At 37.5% G+C, this 25,751-nt stretch overlaps 1 protein-coding gene across 4 annotated transcripts in view; it reads right to left on the minus strand.

Moving 5' to 3' along the window:
• fam131ab (family with sequence similarity 131 member Ab) overlaps positions 1 to 25,751 on the minus strand; it is a 52,093-nt gene that overhangs the window by 18,360 nt on the left and 7,982 nt on the right. For 2 of the 4 annotated variants that reach the window (XM_057838753.1, XM_057838756.1), the window contains exons 2-4: positions 20,342 to 20,481; positions 12,117 to 12,210; positions 10,276 to 10,455 (exon numbers count right to left, since the gene is read on the minus strand). In XM_057838753.1, the coding sequence (XP_057694736.1) occupies positions 10,276 to 10,455; positions 12,117 to 12,210; positions 20,342 to 20,481 (414 nt within the window). The remainder of the gene's footprint in view (positions 1 to 10,275; positions 10,456 to 12,116; positions 12,211 to 20,341; positions 20,482 to 25,751) is intronic. The other 2 variants (XM_057838755.1, XM_057838754.1) reach the window with 1 other exon arrangement.

Consider the following 25,751-nt stretch of genomic DNA (forward strand, 5'->3'; position numbering starts at 1 on the left):
TAAATTTCCCCCAAAAATGCTTATACTCCGGTGCGACTTATATATGTTTTTTTCCTCTTCATTGGGCATTTTATGGCTGGTGCGACTTAATAATAACCAATTGTGGGAAAAAAAGTAACTTAATGACTGCATAGAGCCAGGGCCAGCCCAGGCCATTTGGGGGCCCTAAGCAAAATAATGCAAAGGGGCCTGTATTTTTGGCCCACCAATTCCTCACAGTATACTGTGAAACCCATACGTCCATATTTTGTATATTAATCAGATTTTGTTGCACTATATACTTAAAACTTCTCCCCCCAAATAATTGTCAGTACTTACAGTAGATAGCGCCAAACCTTTTTCTAAAAGAGGAAAGAAAGAAGTTAAGGAAGCACTTTTACTTTTTTAAGCTTGTAATCTAGTATAAGAACTCACAAAAGTCAAATAAAGCAAACTATAGTAAAAAATAAATAAATAAATAAATAAAACAATTGCCAGATTGGGGGGCCCCCAAGTGGTCAGGGGCCCTAAGCAGCTGCATAGTCTGCGTATACGCTGGGGCGGCCCTGCATAGAGCAAATAAATGAGAATTTTGATGATGACTTTAGACAAGACGAGTCTTGTTCTATTTAAGGCTCTCCCGACATTTGGGATTGTGTTTCGGTGGGAAAACTCGATGTCACTTCTAAAAATGTTTGACATTTTATCTGGATTGGACTGACTTTACAGCAGCACAGTGGACAGACAGTTGTTGATGGCAGAGTTAGTACACACTTCGGAAGACAGCATAAACTCGCATAATATTGAATTATTTTTTCGCAGCATGGTGACCACGCAAGCTACCGGTTTTCCCCTATGAGCATTTTGGATTCATTTAATGGCATATTTAATTGGTTCAAAGCTCGCGATTGGCTGTACCATCCATCTCCATGTAAAGCGCTGGACAGCTGGCGGAGCAGTTTAATTTATCTTTTAACATAGTGAGTATGTGTCATTTTGCACCAACGTAATTATTATCTTCTACAATTGTTTTTGGACCCGATTCTTGATTGAATACTGTCGCGTGTGCATGTTTAGATTACTTGGTAAGAAAGTCTGAAATGGCAACCCTGTGGTATGTATGTATGGCTACCAGATTTCAATACCCACATTATTTTGTAGTTTAAGGTGACCCTAAATCGGTCCCTCTCTATTATTTTCTGTTAAACACTACACTAGGAAAAGGAAAGTATTTCGCTTCTCCATGAAGAGTTCAATGGAATATACTGTACTGTACAAGGCACAGCAAACAGTTTGAGTTTGAGTGTGTGCTCTAACTCTCAGTTCTTAGTCCGCCTACAACAAACACACTCCTTCAATCACGCGCTTAATTCACATAAGTACGCTCACACTTCACAGAAAACACACCTACATGCTCATTGACATTTACACAGTGTGTCCAGCCACCCACAGTGACACCATCACCAGGCTACAAGTGGACTGTTGACAAGATAACAGGACTCAGCTGCTCCTGTTTTATGCTCATCACTGTGACTTGATTATCAACAACATCCCAATATTTGAGCAACAGACCCACACAGAGCCAATTATGTTCATGAAATAACAATATAAAACCTAGGAGGGGTGCTATTTGATACCATATAGGTTTCTGAAACACACAGTGTATATTTTAATGCTAGGTTGTTATTACACAATAGATCTACTGTGCACAAGTACCAAGGGCGTAGGTTTGCATAGGGACAGTAAGGACATAACACTACCATCTTTTCAGGACGCTCAAATTGTCCCCGCCAACTTTTAAGCAACCTTGTTTGCATTTTGTAATGAGTTCATTTATATATGTAATTTAGATTGTCTTCCCATATGTTGTAAGGATAGAATTGACCCTACCATTATTAAGCTAATTATTTTCATTATGTTCAGACTTACATTTATCCCTTTTTACTTGCTGAATGTGCCAATCCACCCCCCCCTCCCTTCCAAAAAAAAACACACGTTTGACTGGCGGATGACTTGCCCTGCCGCCCCCTAACCCCCAAACACACACAGACACGCACAGTCACACAGCCCCGACAGATTCATGTTGACAACATGCTGCCTCCTCTACCCCCTTCGAAGGGGAGGAATACTAGAAGTTTTTTGGCCAGCAGCAGCTACTGCAAGTAATGTAAAAAGATGTCAGTGTTGTGGAAGTGGGGGAAACAACCACTAATTTTGCTACTGAAAGAAAGTCAAACCTGCATCAGAGTTAGCATAGCATTAAACTGTGTGAACCTGCTAACCTGCAAAACTACTGCGGTTGGACAGCCTCCACAAGGAATAACGAAGTCAAGCTAGCCGTCCCTCATTTGGATCATTGTTTGCATTATGTGCATTACGGTAAGAATGGCTCCACTTCAGGGGGGACACATACATGAACATTAACTGACATGAGGGAAAAAAATCTGTGAAATGAAATCCCACAACAGAATTTCATGAGAGTACTTTGGTTCGAGTCTTGGGGTAGTCTAGTATGCCTCAGATGCAGATCAGTCCTTGGATATCTTGATATGTTATATTGTCCCTATCAATCTTGAGACCAAACATACGCCCTTGACAAGTACACTATCAGCCTGTTCACATTTCTAGGAGGAAATAATAAATATTTAAATATTATATATTAGCAAAATCTATTGGTATGATCTAGGGCTGTCAAAATGATCGCGTTAACGGGCGGTAATTATTTTTTTAAATTAATCACGTTAAAATATTTGACGCAATTAACGCACATGTCCCGCTCAGACGGTATTCTGCCTTTTGGTAAGTTTTACAGCAAGGCTTTTTGTGCTGTCTAACAGCGAACTCTTGTGGTCGCTTTGCGACATGGTTTATTGTTTTCTTGCCAGTTCAATATGGCTGCACGACATCTCGGGCTGACGCCTACGTTGTAATGTTGTGCTTATACGATCCTTGGACAAGATTTGTCAGTAAGTATGGTTGTTGTAAAGAATGTACATATTATGTTAGTAAGCGAAATGTTATATTTTTTGTATGAGACGCTTTTTGTTTATGTTTAGTGAACCTGTATAGCGTGCTAAGCTAACGTTGTTGCTAATGCAATGCTTGTGTACTTTTTTTTTTAGTTTTATGACAGTCTAAAGAGGACAATGGTTTGAGGCCATTTTATTAATAAATCAGATGAAAAAGGAAGAAGTCTGATTATTAAGGCGTCGTTCACTAGCTGTCTAGCTTTGGAAAAAGTAGACGCTTCGGAGTGAGGACAGCATAGACAGATTTAAATGACAGTACAGTGAAATGCCCACTACAGTCCTTATGTACCGTATGTTGAATGTATATATCCATCTTGTGTCTTATCTTTCCATTCCAACAATTTATTTTACAGAATATATATATAATTTACAGAAAAATATGGCATATTTTATAGAGGGTTTGAATTGCGATTAATTGCGATTAATTATGATTAATTAATTTTTAAGCTGTAATTAACTCGATTAAAAATTTTAATCGTTTGACAGCCGTAGTATGATCAAATCTCAACAGTGCAGGCCATTTTCAAGCATTTTAAATCTGAAAAGAAATAAATTAATACATCCACACTAGAGTTGTCTGATAATGACTTTTTAACCGATAACCAACATCCCGATATTGTCCGACTCCAAAAATATTATACCAATATCAAACCAATACCGATATATGCGGTCGTGGACTTAATATACTGTATTATGGCTAGATACAATAATGATAAACGCAACAACTTCAAGGTTTTTCAAATAAACATTCTGTGAAAAATAAGAGAACGACTTCAACTGAGGTTATGGAAGAAGTGCCTAGATTGGAACACTATATTAATTGTTTAAATAAAAATAGTGCAAACATCAGTTTTTTAAATCAAGTGCGAAGTGCCTATAAGGCACAGCCATATGCAAGTGTGTATATATAAATATATACATATATATTAGGCCTGAACGATATTGGAAAAAACTATTGTTGCGATTTTTTTTAGGTGTGCAATATATTGCGATATTATATTGCGATAGTAAAAAAAAAAAAAAAAAAAAAAAAAAATTTAAAAGAAATATTCACTAGATGACTTGAATAGCTGTTTGGAAATACTTTGCATGACACACCGTGACCACAGTGTATTCATATAATACCGTTTCATTTGTGAATGATTAAGATTGCTGTATTATTATGAAGGGATCCAGGAAGCCATGTCTGCACAAAATAGATAATTTCTTGAACACAATATTTGACACTTCAACAGCAGCAAATACATTAAATGACAAATAAAAGAGCAGGTGCATTCGTCCCCTGAGTTTTTGACAAAATATAACAATAAATAACTTCGGTAAAATAACAACAAAGTTGTAAACATATTTGAACAAAAATATTAAATATGACAAATAAGAGTTGTTCACAAACTATAACAATAAATAAGAACCTCAGTAAAACAATAAAGTTGTCAACATATTTGAACTTAAATATTAAATCTGTCAAATAAAAGTGCAAGTGCATTAGTCCCCTGAGTTGTTTACACAAAATATAACAATATAGAACTGCAAAACTGCAACAAAGTTGTAAAAATATTTAAAAAATATTAAGTATCAAAACTTTATGTGCAGCTGTACTATAGTTATTTGAAAAATACGATTTACAGTTAATTTAAATATAAAAGAAACAGAAACTCAATTGAACTTGTAAATAATTGAACTGAATAACAGCAAATAACTGATGAATAACAGAACCATTTTAACTCCCAAATTTATGTATTTGTCTGCATATCGTCCACCTTCCTTGCTCAGCAATTCTCAACTGGGTCTCATAGGTTTTTTGCCAAGACTACTAGTTTATCCACCATTGCAGGCTTGAGACAACAACGTTGGCACATAACAATGTTCCCACCTGTACTAAAAAGCCTCTGATGGGAAGCTCGTAGCAGGAATGCATAGATACCTGCGTTTTAAATGGTCCCACATGTTCGACGGATTACTTCTTGTTGAGGCAACCATGGCGAGGCACTGTCAACAGGGCTGTTTTTTGTTCCTTATATTCTTGTCGATAGCCAAAATACTTCCAAAACTCCTTTTGGAGACAGTCTTCCCTATTCAACGTGCTGCTTGATTGCTTGCTTTCACTTTGAAAATGGCCCCTCCTCCCTCCGCTCTGCTGTTCGGCCCCTCCTCCCTCCACTCCGCTCTAGCAGGGGAGGGGGAGGAGCCGATGACTGCGAGCTGGAGAGAATGAGAGACTGTTCACTCTCCTTCTCGCTCCTTGCTCAAAACAAACGTTTGTGGATTTAAAAAAAATGAAATGAAAAAACTATCGCACGTCCTTGCGATGGGACTATTGCGCATGCGCACATCGCGATGGCGATGTTTAAACGATATATCGTTCAGGATATATATATATATATATATATATATATATACAGTATATATTAGGGTTGTCAAACGATTAAAATTTTTTATCGAGTTAATTACAGCTTAAAAATTAATTAATCGTAATTAATCGCAATTAATCGCAATTCAAACCATCAATAAAATGTGCCATATTTTTCTGTAAATTATTGTTGGAATGAAAAGATAAGACACAAGATGGATATATACATTCAACATACGGTACATAAGGACTGTAATTGTTCATTATAACAATAAATCAACAAGATGGCATTGACATTATTAACATTCTGTTAAAGTGACCCATGGATAGAAAGACTTGTAGTTCTTAAAAGATAAATGTTAGTACAAGTTATAGAAATTTTATATTAAAACCCCTCTTAATGTTTTGTTTTAATAAAATTTGTAAAATTTTCAATCAAAAAATAAACTAGTAGCCCGCCATTGTTGATGTCAATAATTACTTACACAATGCTCATGGGTGCTGAAGCCTATAAAATCAGTCGCACCCAAGCGCCAGCAGAGGGCGGCAAAACTCCATAAAACACAATTAACAAGTGGGCATTTCACTGTACTGTCATTTAAATCTGTCTGAGCGGGGCATGTGCGTTAATTGCGTCAAATATTTTAACGTGATTAATTAAAAAAATTAATTACCGCCTGTTAACGCGATGATTTTGACAGCCCTAATATATATACAGTACTGTGCAAAAGTTTTAGGCAGGACACCTGCCTAAAACTTTTGCACAGTACTGTATATTTTTATTATATTATGTATATACAGGATATACTATATGTATATATTTTCCCCAAGTGGAAGCTTCCATGATCCTAATAAATTTAATAATAAAATATATATATATATATATATATACTTATATATACATACATATATATACATATATACATACATATACATATATATACATATATATACATATATACACACACACACACATATATATATATATATATATATATATATATATATATATATATATATATATATATATATATATATATATATATATATATATATATATATATATATATTAATATGATATTATCCGATATCATTTTAACATGCTTTTATCTGCCGGTATTATCGGCTACCTGATAATATCAGACAACTTTAATACATACAGTGAAGACAATAAGTAACCCTGCAATTTTGGGTGCGAACTGCGAAGTTCTCCCACTTAGAAATCATGCGCAGGTTTCTAATTTTCATGGTAGGTGCTTGCTCACTGTCAGAGACAATCTTAAAAAAATCCAGAAATCACAGTGTATGATTTTTTAACAATTTATTTGTATTATACTGCTGCAAATAAGTATTTGAACACCTGTCTATTGGCTAGAATTGTCAGCCTCAAAGACCTGTTAGTCGCCTTTAAAAAGTACCCCTCCCCTCCACTTATTCTCCTAAATAAGTGTAATGAAGGTAAATTTTTGAGTCTGACTTTTCGACCTGTTTGAGGCGGTTAGGTGCATAAAAACACCTGTCCAACCCATACACCCCAAAGAGCTGTCCAAAGACACCAGAGACAGAATTGTAGACCTCTACAAGGCTGGAAAGAGTTACGGGCAATTGACAAAGACCTTGGTGATATAAGATCCACCATTGAAGAAATTATTAGAAAATGGAATAAGCTAAAGATGACTGTCAATTTCCCTCAGACTGGGGCTCCATGCAATATCTACACTGTAGGGTCTCAATGAGCATAAGAATAATGAGGAATCAGCCAAACACTACACAGGAGGAGCTGGTCAATGACCTGAAAGGAGCTGGGAGCACCATTTCCAAGGTTACTGTTGGTAATACACTCAGACATCATGGTGTAAGATCATGCATGCATGGCACGCAAGATTCCCCAGCTTAAACCAGCACATTTCCAGGCCTGTTTTAAGTTTGCCAAAGATCATTTGGATGAACTAGAATTCTAGGGGAGTCTTGGGAGAAAGTCATATGGTCATATGAGATCAAAATTGAATGTTTTGGTCTTAATTCCACCCATAGTAATTGGTGGAAAAAGAATGATGAGTACCATCCCAAGAACACCATCCCTACTGATGAAGCATGGGAGTGGTAGCATATTGCTTTGGGGGTGTTTTTCTGCACATGTGACTGGACGACTGCACTGTAACAAGGAGAGGATAACCAGGGCCATGTATTGTGAGATTTTGGAAAATAACCTCCGTCCCTCAGTTAGATCATTGACTGGGTCTTCCAACATGACAATGGCCTGAAGCAGACAGCCAGAATTACCAAGGAGTGACTTCGTAAAAAGCATATCAAGGTTCTGGAAGGGCCTTGCCAGTCTCCAGACGTAAACCCAATAGAACATCTTTGGAGGAAGCTCAAACTCATTGTTTCTCAGTGACAGCCCAGAAATGTGATTGATCGAGAGACTGTGTGGTGCAGTGCTGCAAAATCCCTGCTGCAGTCTGTGCAAACCTGGAGAAATGTTAGCGGAAACGTTTGACCTCTGTAATTATAAACAAAGGCTATTGTACCAAATATTGACATTGATTTTCTCAGGTCTTCAAATACTTATTTGCAGCAGTATAATAGAAATAAATTGTTTTAAAAATCATACACTGTGATTTCTGGATTTTTTTTTCTTTAAATTGTCTCTCACGGTGGACAAGCACCTCCCATGAAAATTTCAAACCTGTCCATCATTTCTAACAGATTACAAAGCTCCGCTTCAGTGTTGTCCCGAGACTACATTTCCCATGATTCACTGCGTGACTTGAGCCGCTCGCTGATTCGCTGCGAGATTGACTCAATGCCAACACGCTAAATTGTCACCGGTCAGCGGCTCTTGCGAAACACAAACTAGAAGGCTATCAAGCGATCACCGTGAAAGAAACGCCGAATCGTACAAATGCAATGCAATGCTTGAAGCATGAAGGTGGAAATACATAATACAAATACAAATAAATGTGCTCAAACTCACCGGCGGTGGGTGTCTCTTACTGCAACGTGACCGTGAATTACCGCGACGCCGACCTGCTTATGTGCACATCCACAACCCTTTCCCGATTGACAGTGGATTAACCCTTTCGGACAAGATCGTAGATGACGCACAATTTAAACACGCTTAACCTAGCGAACGCAACAACAACTATGATCGGATATTGCCACGAGTTAACTTTCGGCTAACGTCGCTAGCTTATACTGTTCATTCCACAACAGTTGGCAGCTCTGCTTTGACAAAGTCGTCAGTCATCTATCCAAAAATCACACTTACTTTTTGGCAAATCCTTGATCATAAGCAGACCGGTTAAGGAAGCAGGCTTCTTCGAAGTGTTTGCAGCAGAGAAAACTACTCGATGATGGCGTGAAATTCATTCGCTTCGTGCGAACGAAAGATGTCCATTTACGTGCCCTGCTATCCTTTGGCCACTCATACAACTTTTCGTTTGACTGAGAACAAAACATCGCCACACACCGCCGTGGCATCTTACCGTGAAGCAATGCAACAAACAATACTGTTCTATGGCGGACTTCCCTCGCACTTCTACGTGTGACGTAATTTCCGAAGATTTCCAAAGATTGCCGAAGAAAAGCATTTTCGTTGTCAAGGGCGTTGCTATGGGTTAAACAAAGAATCTGGAAGGGTTGCGTTAAAAAAAATAACGAAAATATGCTTATAACTGTTTAGCCATTGATATTATTCAAAAACATGGTTGGCTAAACTTACTTCACATTACTGCTTTAATTCAACCAAATGAAACTTAACTTACAATTTTCAGTTGTCCTAATGTAAATCTTTTAAAATGTGGAAAGAAACCACATAACAGCATACCCCTTAGCTGTGTAATTTTATACTTTACGGGTTGGCAGGCACTCCAGAGAACCAGCTATTTGTATATACAGTAAATATAGGTTACAACATTAATTTTCCATAATTTGCCCTCCTAAAGTATATGAACACAAGCTAAAACTAGGGAAATGTTGTAAATTGTATGATGGAAGAAGAAAGAAAAGAAGAGGGATAAAAGACTTGGAAAAAGCGCTCTGTCACGGTGGCACACGCCACGAGCAAATCCTTACAGAGCAAATTAACCTTGAGAGTCTGCATTGCGGGGAGCAAGTGAGCAAGTGGCGGTGGATACGGGCAGAAAAACTGATGAAAGGAAGAGATAAATAAATGACGGCTGAGAGAGACACCAGAATGTGAAAGCTTAAAAGGGGGGGGTTAAGAATTCAGCTATCGGGAATCAGTCAGAGAAAAATAAAAGTCAAACATAATCAGAAAAAATAATAACTAATTGGAATGAATTATTTTTACTTAACACAGCGGCCATTGCACACAGCATTATTTGTAGGTGTTGTTCTTATTTTGGTTGTACTTGTTGCACTTGGATGGCAATTTGAATAGACAAGAAGAGGCAAACCAAAAGCCTGACTCAGGGTTTTTTGCTGTTTTTTTTTTTTTTTTTTTTTTTTTTTGATGATGGAATGATTCCGTAGCTCTGGACGACTTGACTTGACACTGCACATTTGCAAACTGCTTACAGGGCAACACCCTAGCACATGCTGTTCATTGAAAGCCTTGCATGATGAATTAGTGTTTTCTAGTTCAGTTTTAAGACTCAGACATGAAGTAGAATGTGCACGTATGATCCCCGCTCGTATTTAGAATGATGATATCATAATTGTGCGATTAAGCTAAGTCATTGAGAACTGATTCCATTTAAAGCTTGTTGGTGAGCTCATACAGAATTTAGGAAACGGTATTTGTACTTGTTCTGAAGCCCTCTTCAGTCCAATGTCAAATAAATATCCTTTCGGAAAACCTCACTTTTATTTGAGCTTCCAAAGTCAGCTGTAAACCTATTTAAAACTTTGGGTAAAACCTATCAAATCACACAAGCAAAAACAAGTTCTCACCAGCAGCGAAGCGTGCCTCCTGCTCTCCTTCCGTGAGGTCAGAGTAAGAATTAAAGTCTGATTCCAGGGCTGGTGTTTCTATTGGCTTGCACCACCCCTTCCACTCGATGAGGTGGGCAACTCTGCCCTGTGCCATGGCTGTTGGCTTTGTCACATGGTCCTTCACGACCTGGGAAATACCTACCAGGCAAACAATACAGTCCTGTTTATATTGCATCACTCAAATGCAGTTATAATCTTTTCAAATTTAGAACAAGTGAAAATGTTTGAATTTGAAGCAAAACCTCAACATTAAGTTATTTCAATTTGTAAGTATTACCATGAAAACATTCAAATGGAAAAAACAGATTTACACTATATTCTGGCAGCTTGTGCAAGATACAAATGCCAAAGTGATAAGTTGACATCAGTCTGCCGCTTAAAAGGAATTGACAGTGGTGGAATGTAACTAAGTAAAAGTACTTCGTTACTGTACTGAAGTACATTTTTGTGTATCACCTGTATGTACCTGATAGTTGCTTGCAGCCGCCATTTAGCTAAGTTTTTGAGCTTGTTAAGCTTCTGTTTAAAGTGCAGTCAATTTAATTGCTATTTTTGCCATTCTGCACCGTTTTAAATAAAACTGAGCAGTCACTGAATTTTGTTTTTCTTTCTTTGAATATTAAAACAAAATGAAAAATATATACATATAAAATATACATTAAATATATTTATATTTAAACAGGGTATCTACACAGGTTTCAACAAGTGAAATTTAAGACTTTTTAAGTCCATAATAAATACAGTTATTTCACATCGATACCGGCAAAAAACTTAGAGAAAACTTGAAAGAAAATGCCCGCTTTGTAGTTACATTATCGTCCTCAGAAGTCAAATCACTTAAAAGCAAGACTGAAGTTCAAGTAACGTTAATAGCTTTTTTAAGACCTTTCAAAATCCTTTTGTGAGATTTTAGGAGAATTTAAGACATTTTAAAGCCCTGAATTCAAGTTATTGGATTTGAGACATTTTTTATCATTTTTGAGACCCCGCTGATAAAAATATAATATTAAAAAAGATATACGTGTATATATACACTGTATTATATTACATTTTTGCATCGGGAAAAAATACTTTTAACTTTAAAGGAAGTATATTTGTACTTTTGCTTGAGTATTTTTTTCTTAGATACTTGTACTTTTACAAACATATTTTTTTGCACCTATATCTGTACTTTTACTTAAGTTAAAAAAAAAAAGTGAGTACTCTATCCACCCTGGGAATTGAATCACCTCCAGTAATCTTCACATGCCATTGTCCTTTATGTGTCATCAAACTACATACCTGACGTGACATAGTATAAACCTGACTTATTGCATCACAAATAAGATTTTGAAATGTTACACATTGGGCTTAGGGTGTGTGTTTTGGTCTGGTTTACATTTGGTTTGTTCCCTGCTGTGTCTGGCTTCCAAGAATTTACAGTTCTTGTCTTGGCTATTGATTGAATTTTCATTTCCACCTGCTTTCATAGGCCCATCTCATGTGTTGACCTTTCAGTCTCCCCCAGCCACTGCTGTCTAGTCAAGGTTGTTCCTTGTTGACTTTTCAATTTGTTTGCATTTTAGTTCCCTGTTTTCTTTTTGTCTCTGTTGGTTTAATGTTGCTGTCATGCTGCCTCTTGTTTGAATCCTGTCGTGCTCACTGTTGTATTGCTTCTACGACCCTGACTTATTTCACTGCTTCCCTGCATTTGTGTTCACCTGGCTCGCTATTAGCTTGCCTGCAGAGGCAACAATGAGTTCCAAAGCATTTAATCTTGGTATTTGTGTGTGTTTGACTGTTCATGCATATGGACTTACCATGCAGGGAGGATCGCGCCAACGCGGCTATCTCTTGAATAGTCAAAGCTCGCCTTGATTTTGGCAACATTTCAATGGTGTCATCAACATTCACCTAAAAGGGTGAGAAAATAGTGTTACTCAAGCCTCGTCCACACAAAAACAGTTTTGAGTGTATCTGCACATTTTCAACATTCCATCCACAAGGAGGGGGCGTGTTAGGAGCCAAAAATGATCATTTATGTAAGCGGGCTCGAGAGTGGATTTCTCTGAAAACGCCTCCTCTTGCATTTTGTTATATGCAGCACATTTGAGTATTTTTGAAACTGGTGATGTAATTGCCATAGTTTGATTACACAACGGTCACAATTCAATTACATGCTTGTCCCAGATCTCATGAGATTTTGCGTGAACTTCTGTCATTGATAGATACTGTGAGTGTGTCATGTTTACCACCACGCTCCCAAAGAGGCGGTCAAGGTAGACCGCTAGCCTAAGGCAGTTGGAGAAAGAGAGATACGCATCTCTCTCGACAGTGAGGTGAACGTCACTGTGAGTTATTCAGTAAAACTCAAAAAACATGGCAATGTTTTAAGGAAATGGATTGAAGCCTGTTGCAAAAATCTTCGCTAAAAGGCTCTTGAGCACCCTTAAATGGCTTGTTTCAGTTGTCCATCCCTCTTGATGACCATCTTAGCCTACATGTCAAATATCACAGCAGAATCTTTAAATCCTGTTTATTTTTGTTTGTTTTGTTTTGTTTTGTTTTGTTTTGTTTTGTTTTGTTTTGTTTTGTTTATGGCAGAGGTTGTTGAAATGTCTTCTTGTAAAGTCTACACAGTTTGTTTAAGCTCTGTCTGAAGTTGTTTTTCTCAACATGCAATATAATGTATGGAACCTTGTTACGAAGACAATTGCAGTCTTTTAGAGAAGGAGAAAAAAGTAAGTTACATGACTCAGAAAAATGGATTTCATCCAGCTACTTGATTTAACAGTTGGGTACCTCCATTTCTGGTGGAATTTAGGAAACCCTAAATCCTTTATTCTCCTTTTCAGCCATAATGGAGTGTGTCACTCAACCCTATTACTCATATTATCAGAAAAAGGACATTAATGTAAGAGAAGTCCATTCTATTTGCCACTATATAACTGAGTTTGTCCCTGACCAGGTCAGATAGCAGCTAGAATATACCGTTGAACAAAAACTCAGATTAGAAATCATTTGTGACATTGTTAGTCTCAACCCTATTATTGTAATTTGAGTGATACTAAATTTGTTATTGGGGAAAAATGTTACAATTTTTATGGAACTATAATGGATTTAGTCAGAAGTACTTATGTGTTTTTCAATTGACTTTGTATATATATCAGTGGTGTCACATGTAGCCTAATACCAGTAAAATATATGGCAAACAATACATTTCTTAAAAAGTGTTCTATTTACAATTGGACAAATCAAATTACACGGTGTATTATACCACTTTAAGTGAAAACGTTACAAAAATTATATTTTAAGATAATTGGTCTGAATTTCCAAATTTTTTGATGCCTAAATTAGCCACCAGCTCTGAACTGATCAAATCAAAACAAAAAGATACACTTGGGTTTAATTAGTGTTTTGTACAAAAATAAACAGTAACACTCAAACATTAATACCTTTCTAAACGCAGAAACATTAATAGAACTCTTCTATCTTAATGCATGATATATCAGTCGATGTAGTGGTTTGGAAAACTAGGAAAATGGCTGGGTTTTGATACAATGAAGAATTTGTTGAGAGCATAATGGCTAACAAGAATGGGTTGTTCACTAATTTTAAGGCTGCTAGTTCATATCCCAGTCCTGCCTCTTCAACATACTGAACCATTAATTGCTTCTGATACTCTACTAGGCATGTCTGAATGACTTTTCTACAAAAACTCCCGTTCTTGAATGGTACCAAACAGTACCAGAAAAATGTAGGCGATTCTACAAAAGACCAGGTAAATGACTTTGAGAGAGATACGATATAAAACTCAAGCTGTTGTTCCAAAAAAGTTGGAAAAAAGTGCACTTCTTTGTGTTAACAAGAGAATGTTTGTTTCTGGAAGAGCCAGGGGGAAAAAATAGATGGACCTTCTCAAAGACTGCAAAGAGAGTATCAGGTGGTGACATCTGTCACTTCTTATGGTCTAACTGACATTCACATGTGGACCAGATACATCGACACCTAAGACCACATGCAGAGTGGATTCTACAGTACTGCTACTCAATATGGGTCAAAACACTTGGCTGATCAGGCAGTTTAAGATGGATATGTTTATCTCAAATAAGTGCATATTGTGTTCACACACATGAATAATCACAGTTGCCTCCAGCTGCTGCCTGTTGGGCCAAACGCACACCTACCTAGTGATACAGCCAACCAGAACTGAATCGTCACACATTGTCAAGGGTTCTTGTACCAGTTTTCGACTGGCCTAACGTGACGCTATCTTGAAATTTAGGGGCACGGGCAGGAAAATTTCATTATATCGTTGGTCGTTTTCACTTTTTTACTTATGAATATTCTGGCGATAAATGGGAAAAGTACTCATTTAAATTCATATTTACGGTAATTGTGCAAGTAATGCTTTGACATAATCTAAAACTAATCGTCCAATTATCTTAAACACTGAAATTTTTAAAATTTAAATGTTTATGGGTTCAAAACTTAATGAGACCAAGCTACCATGATTCTGCTCGCTCATACATGTATGCAGAGCCACCAGACTAAAAGCACGAGGAATGCTATGTGCGTTGAGAGCCACATGGACTCAGGGGGAACCACAAAGTGTTTTTTGTGTAGTGAAGGTGTTACCTCAAAATTTGATATGCAAAGAATAAGAAGACTACACTAATAGAAAAGACCTATTTTCCAAAATGACCCTGTCCTTCACTAATTTCAACAACAGGCAGGGAAAAAAAAACAAATGTGGCAGTCTCAAAGAAGGTCCTGTAAGAGACAGGGGGAACCCAAGGTTGTGACGCTATCAACGGCAGCCTGGAGGTCTGATAAGCCTCTTGTGCCACAGTGGAGCTCACAGATCAGACACAGGATAATCTGGAGATGTGTCATATACCCCGAGGAGATGTTGTGCTGCGTTTTGAATGGCAAAAAAAACTCTGGCTTTCCATGAACTATCCACAGATTATCAGATTGTTGTCCAAAGAAAACAGTTAGATGAGAAAATAGAAGGAATATTATGTTATGATATTTTAATAATGTATTTTCATGGACACTCCTTTGTCTACAGTAGCTATACAATGGATGTGTTAATGTGAATTGTTACTAGGTAGTCTCATTCTCCTACAAGCATATCCTTGATTGTGTGTGCTTGTACAACTCCAAGTACAGCAAGTGCACATTCAGTCAAGCAGTCCTCTCTACTTACAAAACTTGTTCAAGGAAAAACAGCTGGGAAATAGGTCTGACTGAGATTTTATTGAGTGCCCTACATTAAAAGTTGATTCGTAATTATGCTGAAAGGCTGCTGAGTCATTCTACTCCTTAACATTTATCAAAACATTAATAAAAATGAAAACATGTGAGTTATGGTAAACAGTTGGATGGTTTGATTTATTATGTAATTATCTAGCAAGGAGAGTTTGAGAAAAAAAATCTACTGCTTCAAGGGGCAAATTAGAGTGTCCTTTGTCTTTGATGAAGCAAGTAGTGTCACTGTTGATGTTTTAGCTTGATTAATATTCAATGTCAAGTTTTACAAATATGCTGTAGTTGTCCCTTGGCAGAACGCTATTCACCTTTCGTGGCCTCGCTATTTTTTGAGGGGTGGAAGGGGTCACTTATGCTTTTTTTTTTTTTTTTTAATAGTGTGTTTTTGTGCGTGCGAGTGCTGTGTGTGCATGTACAGATGTAAGAGTGAGCGAATGAGTGTACAGTACACACGCCGTGATTTAGCAAGGCAACCTGTTGGAAAGTTGTTTCAAATTGCAATTGTCAAAAATGCATGAAGTGTGTGGAGAAGAGATTTACAGCCTTAAGGCATTTATACATATTGTTAAATACTAAGATGACTACATCGCAGGTTTAACCTTTTACAGGCTATTTTTAGACCATAACCCCCACTAGTTGTGTGTATTGCCTCATATCTGGCGATACGATTCGTACCACAATTAGCCCCAATACTACTCATGAAGACGATTATTGCGATATTTGTATATCACTTTAGCAAAAAAAAAAAAAAAAGAAAAAAATCTATATTGAAATAAAAGTACATTTACTGGACTGTCTCAGGAAATTAGAATACACAATATTCTAATTTTTTGAGACAGTCCTGTGTATATATACAGTATATCGATTTATTCTTGAAACCTCATACAGCACTCAAGTAAACATGTTTCTGTTTTCTGTTTGAACAACATACTGTATGACTTTCATTATGACATTTCATCTGTTTTAGTGCTTTTGTACAAACCAACCTGAGTCCAAACCTGCTTAAATGCAGGATTCTAAATATGAAAAAAAAATGAAAATCTCATTTCATTCATCACATTTCTCAATCAGTTATTTGAAAGAAAAAAAAAAAAGGGCAGGTCAAAACATTAGCTTGAGCATACAGGTACACCAACTACCACAGGGCCAAAAGACCAAAAATAACTTCCGCAGTATTAGTTTTACATTGCACAGCTTTCATATTTGATATTCCCGTCACACTCCATGCCTCTGTTTTTGCAGTAAAAGCCAAAATAAGGCAAAATATATAAACGTGCTTTGGAGCATTACATATATCCATCTCGGCGATGTTGAAACTTTTGCTGAATGGCGCCAAATCCCGTGAGACTATAGACCCTACTCATATGACGTCACAACCACGCCCCCGCGCCATATTGTCCATCAACTCGTCACTGTTGAAGCATTACCGCTACGTAAATTCCTCCTATTATGGCGTGTTTTTCTGCTCGTGAACATTAATAATCAAAATGGTGAGGGCGTGTGTGGCGGTCGGTTGCAATAACAGAGAAGATAGACGGAGAGACTTGAAGTACTACCGGATTCCGAGAGACCCGGAGAGGAGAGCGAGATGGGCTGCTGCAATTCGATGAGAAAACTGGGCTCCAAACGATTACCACAGATTATGTAGTAGTCATTTTATATCTGGTAAGATGCATTTAATATATATTTAGAGGGTTTTGGGCTGACAACCACAATTAAGATCATTGCTAGGCTAATCGCCGACAACATACACTCAGACGTTGTGAATGAACTACCTGAAAATATATAATTATAAGGGGATAATAAGACAGTTGTCATACAATTAATTTACAATTTCACTATTGAGGTCAAAAGCCAAAAAATAGATTCAACCAGGGACAATCTGGAGTAGTGCTATCGCACTTCATATTTATTACATATTATATATGTATGTAGTGAGAGTGCTATCGCTAAACCATATAAACACTAAAAGCCCTGGCTCCATTGACAAATGACATGAAATACATTAGACTTGACAGTGGATGTTAGCAAGAACAAAATATTTTGAATTGAAAATTTCGTAACTCACCTTCCCGAGCACAAGATAGATTCCTGCCGAATTTTCGTGGACGAGGACCTGTTTCACCCAACCAGCAACGAAGTATTTATGAGCCTCCAAGCTCTTAAAGTTTTTCAAACTTTCGTGAGAATAGGCTGATTTTGTGTGGACAAGATAGTTGTAAATATCAGGGTAGCAGATGTCAGGCAGAGACAGCGAAGACAGCGGGTCGAAAAACATCGATTTAGGCGTCAAATAGGGATCTGGCGAATGGATAAACTGAAGCTTTTCCACATAACGCCTTTTATGCAACGCATCCAATGAGTTTACAGCGTCAGATAACACCGGGGCTTCCATGAATTGCTCTATAAATTGCACGACTAATTGAAACCATTGAGAATAGGGCTAAAAAATGACGGACAATATGGCAGCCGGATACAGCGACACGTCATTTTGTGACCTAGGTGAGTAGGGTCTATAGACCCTACTCACATGACGTCACAACCACGCCTCCGCGCCATATTTTCCGTCAGCTCGTCGTGTTTACACATTACCGCTACGTAAATTTCTCCTATTCAGGCGTGTTTTTCTGCTCGTTAACATTAATAATCAAAATGGTGAAGGCGTGTGTGGCGGTTGGTTGCAGTAACAGAGAAGATAGACGGAGAGACTTAAAGTTCTACCGTATTCCGAGAGACCTGGAGAGGAGAGCGAGATGGACTGCTGCAATTCGACGAGAAAACTGGGCACCAAACGATCACCACAGACTATATAGTAGTCATTTTATACCTGGTAAGATGCATTTAATATATATTTAGAGGGTTTTGGGCTGACAACCACAATTAAGATCATTGCGAGGCTAATCGCTGACAACATACAGTTTCAAATTCAAGATGTTTATTTCTTCTGCCATCATTATTTTTTGAATAATATTTAGCTGGTACCAAGTGAAAGAAGCTGGCCTCGTCTACGGATCATCAGTTAAACAGGGATGTCCAAACTTTTTTCAAAGGGGGCCAGATTTGGTGTGGTAAAAATGTGGGGGGCTACCTTGGCTATTTTACGTAGAACAATATATTTAAACAATTTTTAGCAAGCCTTTCTGTGTGTCACATTTGCTTTATTATTTTTTTTTTTAATTCATAATTTCAATAATCTCGCCTTTGTGGCGTTCTCTTTCGACACTCGGGCTCTTGCGAAATACTGCTGCTGTGAAATTAAACTAGCTTTAAGTTGCTATAATTTCTCGCTGCGTATCTTCCTTGTAATGTTGTCGCACATGTCAGCGTGTCTTTGAAAACAGCGACTGTCTCTTTGCAAATGAGGCAGACACAGTTGTTGCGTATTGTATTGAAGAAATAGTCCAATATCCACCTATCCTTGAAGCGTCGGCCATCGTAGTCAACTTTTTTTTTTTTTAATTGATTGTCGCCATTTTAGAAAATTGAAAGTAAAGGGTCACACGGGGTAATGTTGCTTAGAGTGCTGCTCTTAAAGTTTTTCAAAGTTTCGTGAGAATAGGCTGAGTTTCTGCGGACAAGATAGTTGTAGATATCAGGGTAGCAGATGTCAGACAGAGACGGCGAAGACAGCGGGTCGAAAAATATCGATTTAGGAATCAAATATGGATCTGGTGAATGAATAAACTGAAGCTTTTCCACATAACGCCTTTTATGCAACGCATCCAATGAGTTTACAGTGTCTGAAAGCACCGGGGCTTCCATGAATTGCACTATAAATTGCACGAAAAATTGAAACCATTGAGAATACGGATAAACAATGACGGACAATATGGAAGCCGGATACAGCGACACGTCATTGTGTGACGTTGGTGAGTGGGGTCTATAGTGTAAAGAAGCAACCCAGGATAACGCTCGTGACATGTTTTTTTTTTTAGCAGATTGCAAGGTAAGACCGCGGCACACTGCCAACCAGTGGACGGGAGTAGTAGTGCAACCACTATATTGTTTATTCCCACCAAAAACCCATGTGTGAGGATCGATACAGACGGATTTTGAATCGATATGAGAATTGCATGATGGAGTATCGCGATCTATCTCAAAATTGATTTTTTAACACTCTTAACCCCTACAATAAACAAGGGACCACTATACATAAACAAACATGTACACCCTCAACATTAGTGTTGATAAATGGAATAAGGCAAATGTACAAAACGTTTTTATGTGTGTCTAGCCTCAATCTTTCTGTAGCAATCTAGTACACAACTGTACTGCAGTGAGGATCTACCTCCATGGCTTTGCCTTTTTTACATAGCACTACGACATTTCAAACACTGCAGTTTTTCCTCTATTTGTCATTGCACTAGTTATAACTCTGCCAAAATCGCTTGCTGTTGTCATTCCACAATCAATCTGCAATCAGATAGCCTGTCTATCAACATAGCAGCTCTGCACCCAAATGGAACCTTTTTCAGTTTGGACGCTGCCAGCTGCAGTAGCACAGCATTACGTCGCATTACGTTGTTGTGCCAACAGAGCACAATGACTGGGTGGGTCTTCAGTGAACTGCATTAATCGCAGTGACAAAAGGCCTTTCATGAGCACAAGCTGAATAGAAAATGGACGAATGGAACTTAAACTGGCTTCTAAAAGATACACTCACGATGCCTGTTGTTTCAGTCATTTGTATTTTTCACTTGAACTTACTTGGCTGATCTGTTTTTAAACAGCCAACCAAAGTGACAGTGTATGGAAAGACAATTAGTGGCACCTGGCTGAAGTCCAGTGCACCCAAAGGTGCTGTCAGAATCAGTCTGCGCACCAGGCAGGTTTGTGTGCTCCCCAATAGTGTAAGGTCGGACCGGGAGCTTGGCGGGCTCCAGTCCACTCGCAACGTACCATCAACTGCCACTGTCAGAAGGGAGAGAGTCCAAAAAAAAAAAAAAATTTAACTCACATGAGGACCACAACAAATTGTTTTCGTTAGGATACAATAAGCATGAGTGCAATTAATGTTCAGCTTCTTCTACATACAATATTGTGCAGAAGTCTTTAACAACCAAGAAAATAGGTTTTTATTAGTGTTTGTTAAACAGCTGGCAGGTTAGTTTGGAGTTTGGAATCTGAGTGTAATATCAGTTTGACTTGGGGGATAGACAGTTTATATTAGCATGAGAACAATGTCCTCATACATTGTAGTTAAATCTACACTTGGAACTGGTTGGATTACTTTTCCTCATATGTTTGAAATTGCTATTTCACTTTCTATATGCTATTATTTTTATTCGAGATTTCAGGAAAATTAACTACCTAACCTAACCTAGATGTTTTCAAAATGAAAAGGGTATGTTTTCCATAATCCGTAATGCCTATATTTAAAAAATATCTTGTAATATCCATATATGTATATATGTGTGTATATTAAGGCTGCAATAACTAATTGATTAAATCAATTAAAATCAATTGCTAATTTATCTGCTACCGAATTTGATAATCGATTTTTGCCGGCAGGTATGAGTAGTCCCGTTTGGGTCTTTGTGTGTAATGAGAGGCTGTGAGTGCGCTCCACTGGTTAGAGGAAGAGACAGAGACAGAGACAGAGAGAGAGAGAGAGAGAGAGAGAGAGAGAGAGAGAATTCCCTGCTAGTCTGATACACTCAGGTTGGGTTGCTGAATCAATAACTTTACGACGTGTCGAGAGTTAGATTGTCGTTTGTGTTGTTAGATCCAGTGTGCCTCCGTCAGAGGTGCGTAAATGAAGCCAACTGTAATTTTTGTATTCTTTGTTGATGAGACATTACTACTTAGCACAAAGCGCTAAGCTAGTTAGCAATTATGCTAATCAGTGTCTTAAGTGTCTGTTGGTATTGTGTTTTGGAGTAGCATATTATCACTTGAGTTATTGTTATAGAGTAAAGTTGTCTAATTTCCTTTTATAAAGAAACCACACACATAAACCCATTCGTATAACACCTTGGAGTCACCTTTCAACACAAGCTCCCATTCAAACTAAATTGTCATACAACAGAGAGTGCTTTGAAATTGGATTTGGATTGTATTCATGAACTGTTTGATAAAGAAAACTGATTCATTACAGTTTGCTTTCTCCCTATTCAATTTTGTTGTTTAGTTTGTTTAAAGAAAATAAATGAGTCATTGACACAATTCGTATCAGCGCTTTGCCCACAAGATAAAAACTGTCAATCAGCAGCACTTTTTTTATTTGAATGAACAGGACTTTTGTCTTATTTGTGTACTGAGAAGTTCTTGTTGTTTTACACTCTGAACCTTTATTAAAAACTTTTTTACAAGTTTTATGTATTTAAAACAGTACAGTTGTAGACTACAGGTCTGTGATAAAATATTAATTTTGAAGGAAATAGTCATGCCTTTTGTCTTCATTGTTACTTACAACATGCCTAAAACAACTTAGTTAAATTGTGAAGGTAATTGAAAAAAGTAACATTTATTCGATTAATTGAATAATCGTTTAATTAATCATCCAATTAATTGAGTATGAAAAAAATATTCATTAGTTGCAACCCTAGTGTATATCTATAATATCTACGTAAATTGTGAATCTAAACATCAACGATAAGACTTTTGCACATCATCGTAAAATATGAATGCAATGCACCTGCATGTGTTTAATGTGATCAAAATCAGTTTTCCCATTTGTGGTCCAACAATCATCATGCCGGGCCATGCCTTTCGTCATGTGGGAATTCTGTATCTCAATACATCGACTATAGCTGTGGAAGTTACAGTATTAGCATATAAATACTGTTTTAAAGAGTTTTTGTATTGATTTGCATTGAGATAACATGGACGACCAGTGAGGAGGGTGAAAGGCTTCCTCCATGCACTTTAACAGCCATGCCATGGCATGCAGGTGAGCCCCTGGAAGCAGCCCGAATTCTGTTTGATATTTCATGAACTTTTCTCAAAGCGGCAAACGGTAGGTGGAGAAGGCATGTAAGTAGCATGTAAGAAATCACTGAAAAAGAGACACCTCTGCTGCAAAAGAATTGTGCAAATAGACCTCCCCGTTTCTAATACAAAATTGTTCAGCAGCCACACCGCCAACACAGGGTCACAATGACAGATTGTCGCTGCACCCCATCCCCCCAGCTCCCGGATGCAAACGTCACCTGTTCACGAATTTATTCCGGCTCACGTCACAGCTTGACAGACCTGGGACATGTTGGCTTGAAGCCACAATCTAGCCTTGTATGTGTTTGTACGACACCTACCCACTTCACACACATACAAGCCACATTACACGTTGCGGAACGTGCTCACCATGCTACAAACCAGATTCCAAGCACAACAAGATTAAGAGGTGGGCTTCTAAATGTCAGAGCCTGACTCCTCTCTCCCAGTACCCTCCCTTATTTCTTGTTTACAAAAGCACAAGTTACTCCATTAGTCTCCAGCACCTATCTCATACAATGAGTCCAATTTCTAAACCCGTCACTCAGCCTCATTCAAAGACCTGAGCTCGAGTTGCCCCCTGGCAGAATTCAATATGTGCTATTTAATTGGGTGTGATGAGATCAGGTGGTGAGGTGTATTGTATCATTTAATCTAGGCTACCTCAGTGAATGTTTTTCAGAGGTGACAGGTGTGCATCCTTGCAAGCATTATACATACTCTGGGTTGGCGTCATTGAGAACATTTGAGCCAAATCTGTGGTGGTCACCCAAACAAAGCACATCATGTCGCAATAGGTCAGAGAAAATGTGAATCCAATCAGAGCTGATGTGGATAATGTACATGCATTTGAGGTTTGAATTAAAACAATATCTAAGTAAAATCTGCTTGTAAGATTGACCTCTTTATTTATTTATTTATTTACTTTATAGGGACAGTGCATATTGATGAACATCTAAAAGATGTAAATATGCCAGATTGTAGCAAAAAACGCTAATTTACATCTGCAGGTAACAAAAAGACACAAAACGACAAGAGCAAATGATTACAATAAAACACTACAGTACAATAGGTTACTAAGAACTTAAAAGTCAATGATTGCAGGACTGGTTTACTTTCAACCACTGCTTGAGCTGACTTTTGAGGTTTGTATTGTGGGACACTCCCTGATGGCGAGTGATAAACTGTTCCAGATTTTACTAGCCTTTACAGAGAGAGAATTGTGACCGAAGGCTGTTTTTCTGATTGGGACCTCACAATCAGATAAAAGGGACCACTACAAGTAGACTTGTAGTTCTTAAAACATAAACGTTATTATGAATTAAAATAATTTGATATTGAAACCCCTCTTGATGTTTTCGTTTTTATACAATTTGTAAAATTAGTTTAACTAGTAGGTTGCCATTGTTGTTGACGTCGCAGAGCGGTGATGTCACATGGTTACGCTGCCAGTCTTCCAGAGAATGACTCTTGCTACATAAACATGTCATCTGTTCAACCCTTTCAATTTGAACCCGAGAGGAACATTAATGAGCATGACAGCACTAACGATATTTCACAAAACGAGCAGCAAAAGCAAAATAAACAGGAAAGATGGGATGAGATGAGACGAGAGTAGGAAAAAAAACGGTGTTGTGCCAGAATGTCCAACACCAGCGAAACGTCCTACAAGAGGCGAATTTGACACCAAAAGCCAAAATACTACAGATGCCTTAGCCCCTTCAGACTCCCTAGCATGCTTGTGAAGGACATGACACGTTCGTGTCTCTAAACCAATAAATACACTGAATTCAGTTGCTATCACCACATCTGGGAAATTATTGGATGAAATTTTACCCAATCAGGAGGTTTGGCATGCCCTCTTTGCTATTTTTAGCACTTTGAAAATGGTTGACCAAACGCAACTTCAAAAAGGATAACGTAAAGTGCTCAATCCTCATTAAAAACACATTAACATTAACATTAGAAATAACCAATAAAAGCATGAAATACCCCAGACCAAAATATTTCGCTTTGTTCTGGTATTTAAGTAGAGTAAAAATCAGCGCAGAAAATAAAATAAGGGTGGTTCAAATATGCTACGTGACTAAAGTGGTCAACAGATCAACAATCTGCTTTAAAACTACCACAAGAAAACACAATGCTTAAAAGTATGAGAGTAGTAAATGTTAGTAAATGTTTTGACCTACGGTGGGCGCCATGTTTGTTTTTTTTCCCCCCATTTCATTTCTGGAAGCTATATTAATTTTTACAAATACAGTTCTGCTTTCAATAAATGACAAAAACAATAAATGTCTGAAAGGGAGTAGGACGAAGAAACCTTTTTAAATCCCACCCCGACTGTTTTAAGTGCGCAATGGATGCTCGGGGTGATGACGTAGATTGTCACTGTACTGGACGAATTTGACCGGGTTACTCCAATTCCTTCTACGCGGCGAGACTTCCAACATGTGCGCTCATCGGTTAAAAGCGGCGAGTACTCACCATTTGTGTTATTGAGTCTTTTATTACATTTCATTGCCTCAAAATAGTTTTTGCGTGTGTTTTCTCTCTCATACTTTTAAGAAAGGATACATAGGAAACAAACTTTCAGGCATTTATTGTTTTTGTCATTTGTTGAAAGCAGAACTGCATTTGTAAAAATTAATATAACTGCCAGAAATGAAATAAAATGGAAAAATAATAATAAAAAATAAAAAATAATTTAAAAAACATGGCGCCCACCGTAGGTCAAATCTTTTAAATATTATAATATAAAATATTATAGTTTTTTTAATCAATGGAAATATTTTATGTGCTTCTAATATCATATTTCATTATAAGAGAACAATTGTGGTTTATTAGAGCCTACAAGTCTTTTACGTCTGAGGTTCCCTAAAATGCAATGACAGTCATTAACAGTCATTCGGTTAATAGTATTAATCGGCAACTAGGGTTACACTTTCAAATCACACATATACTGTACCCACACTTTTATGACCATTAAAAGAATTACCTCCCTTTTGGTAACACATTTTTCTGTCTAGCCCTTCAACCTATCATGGACATTAACCTAAAAACCAGCTAAAACCTGAACAGTGATTTTTCCTAACAAGGTACCAAAGAGTAAAAAAAAGTTTCCAATTAAAGCGTAGCTTTGGTGGTCAGCTGAAAAAATACATATGGTTTGTCATTATAAATTGCATCCAAACATTTATGTTACATTCATGGGATTAAGTCAACGTAGAAAGGGTTGCCATGACAGCTCA

The sequence above is a fragment of the Corythoichthys intestinalis genome, chromosome 6, assembly GCF_030265065.1.
Source record: "Corythoichthys intestinalis isolate RoL2023-P3 chromosome 6, ASM3026506v1, whole genome shotgun sequence".
NCBI lineage: Eukaryota > Metazoa > Chordata > Actinopteri > Syngnathiformes > Syngnathidae > Corythoichthys > Corythoichthys intestinalis.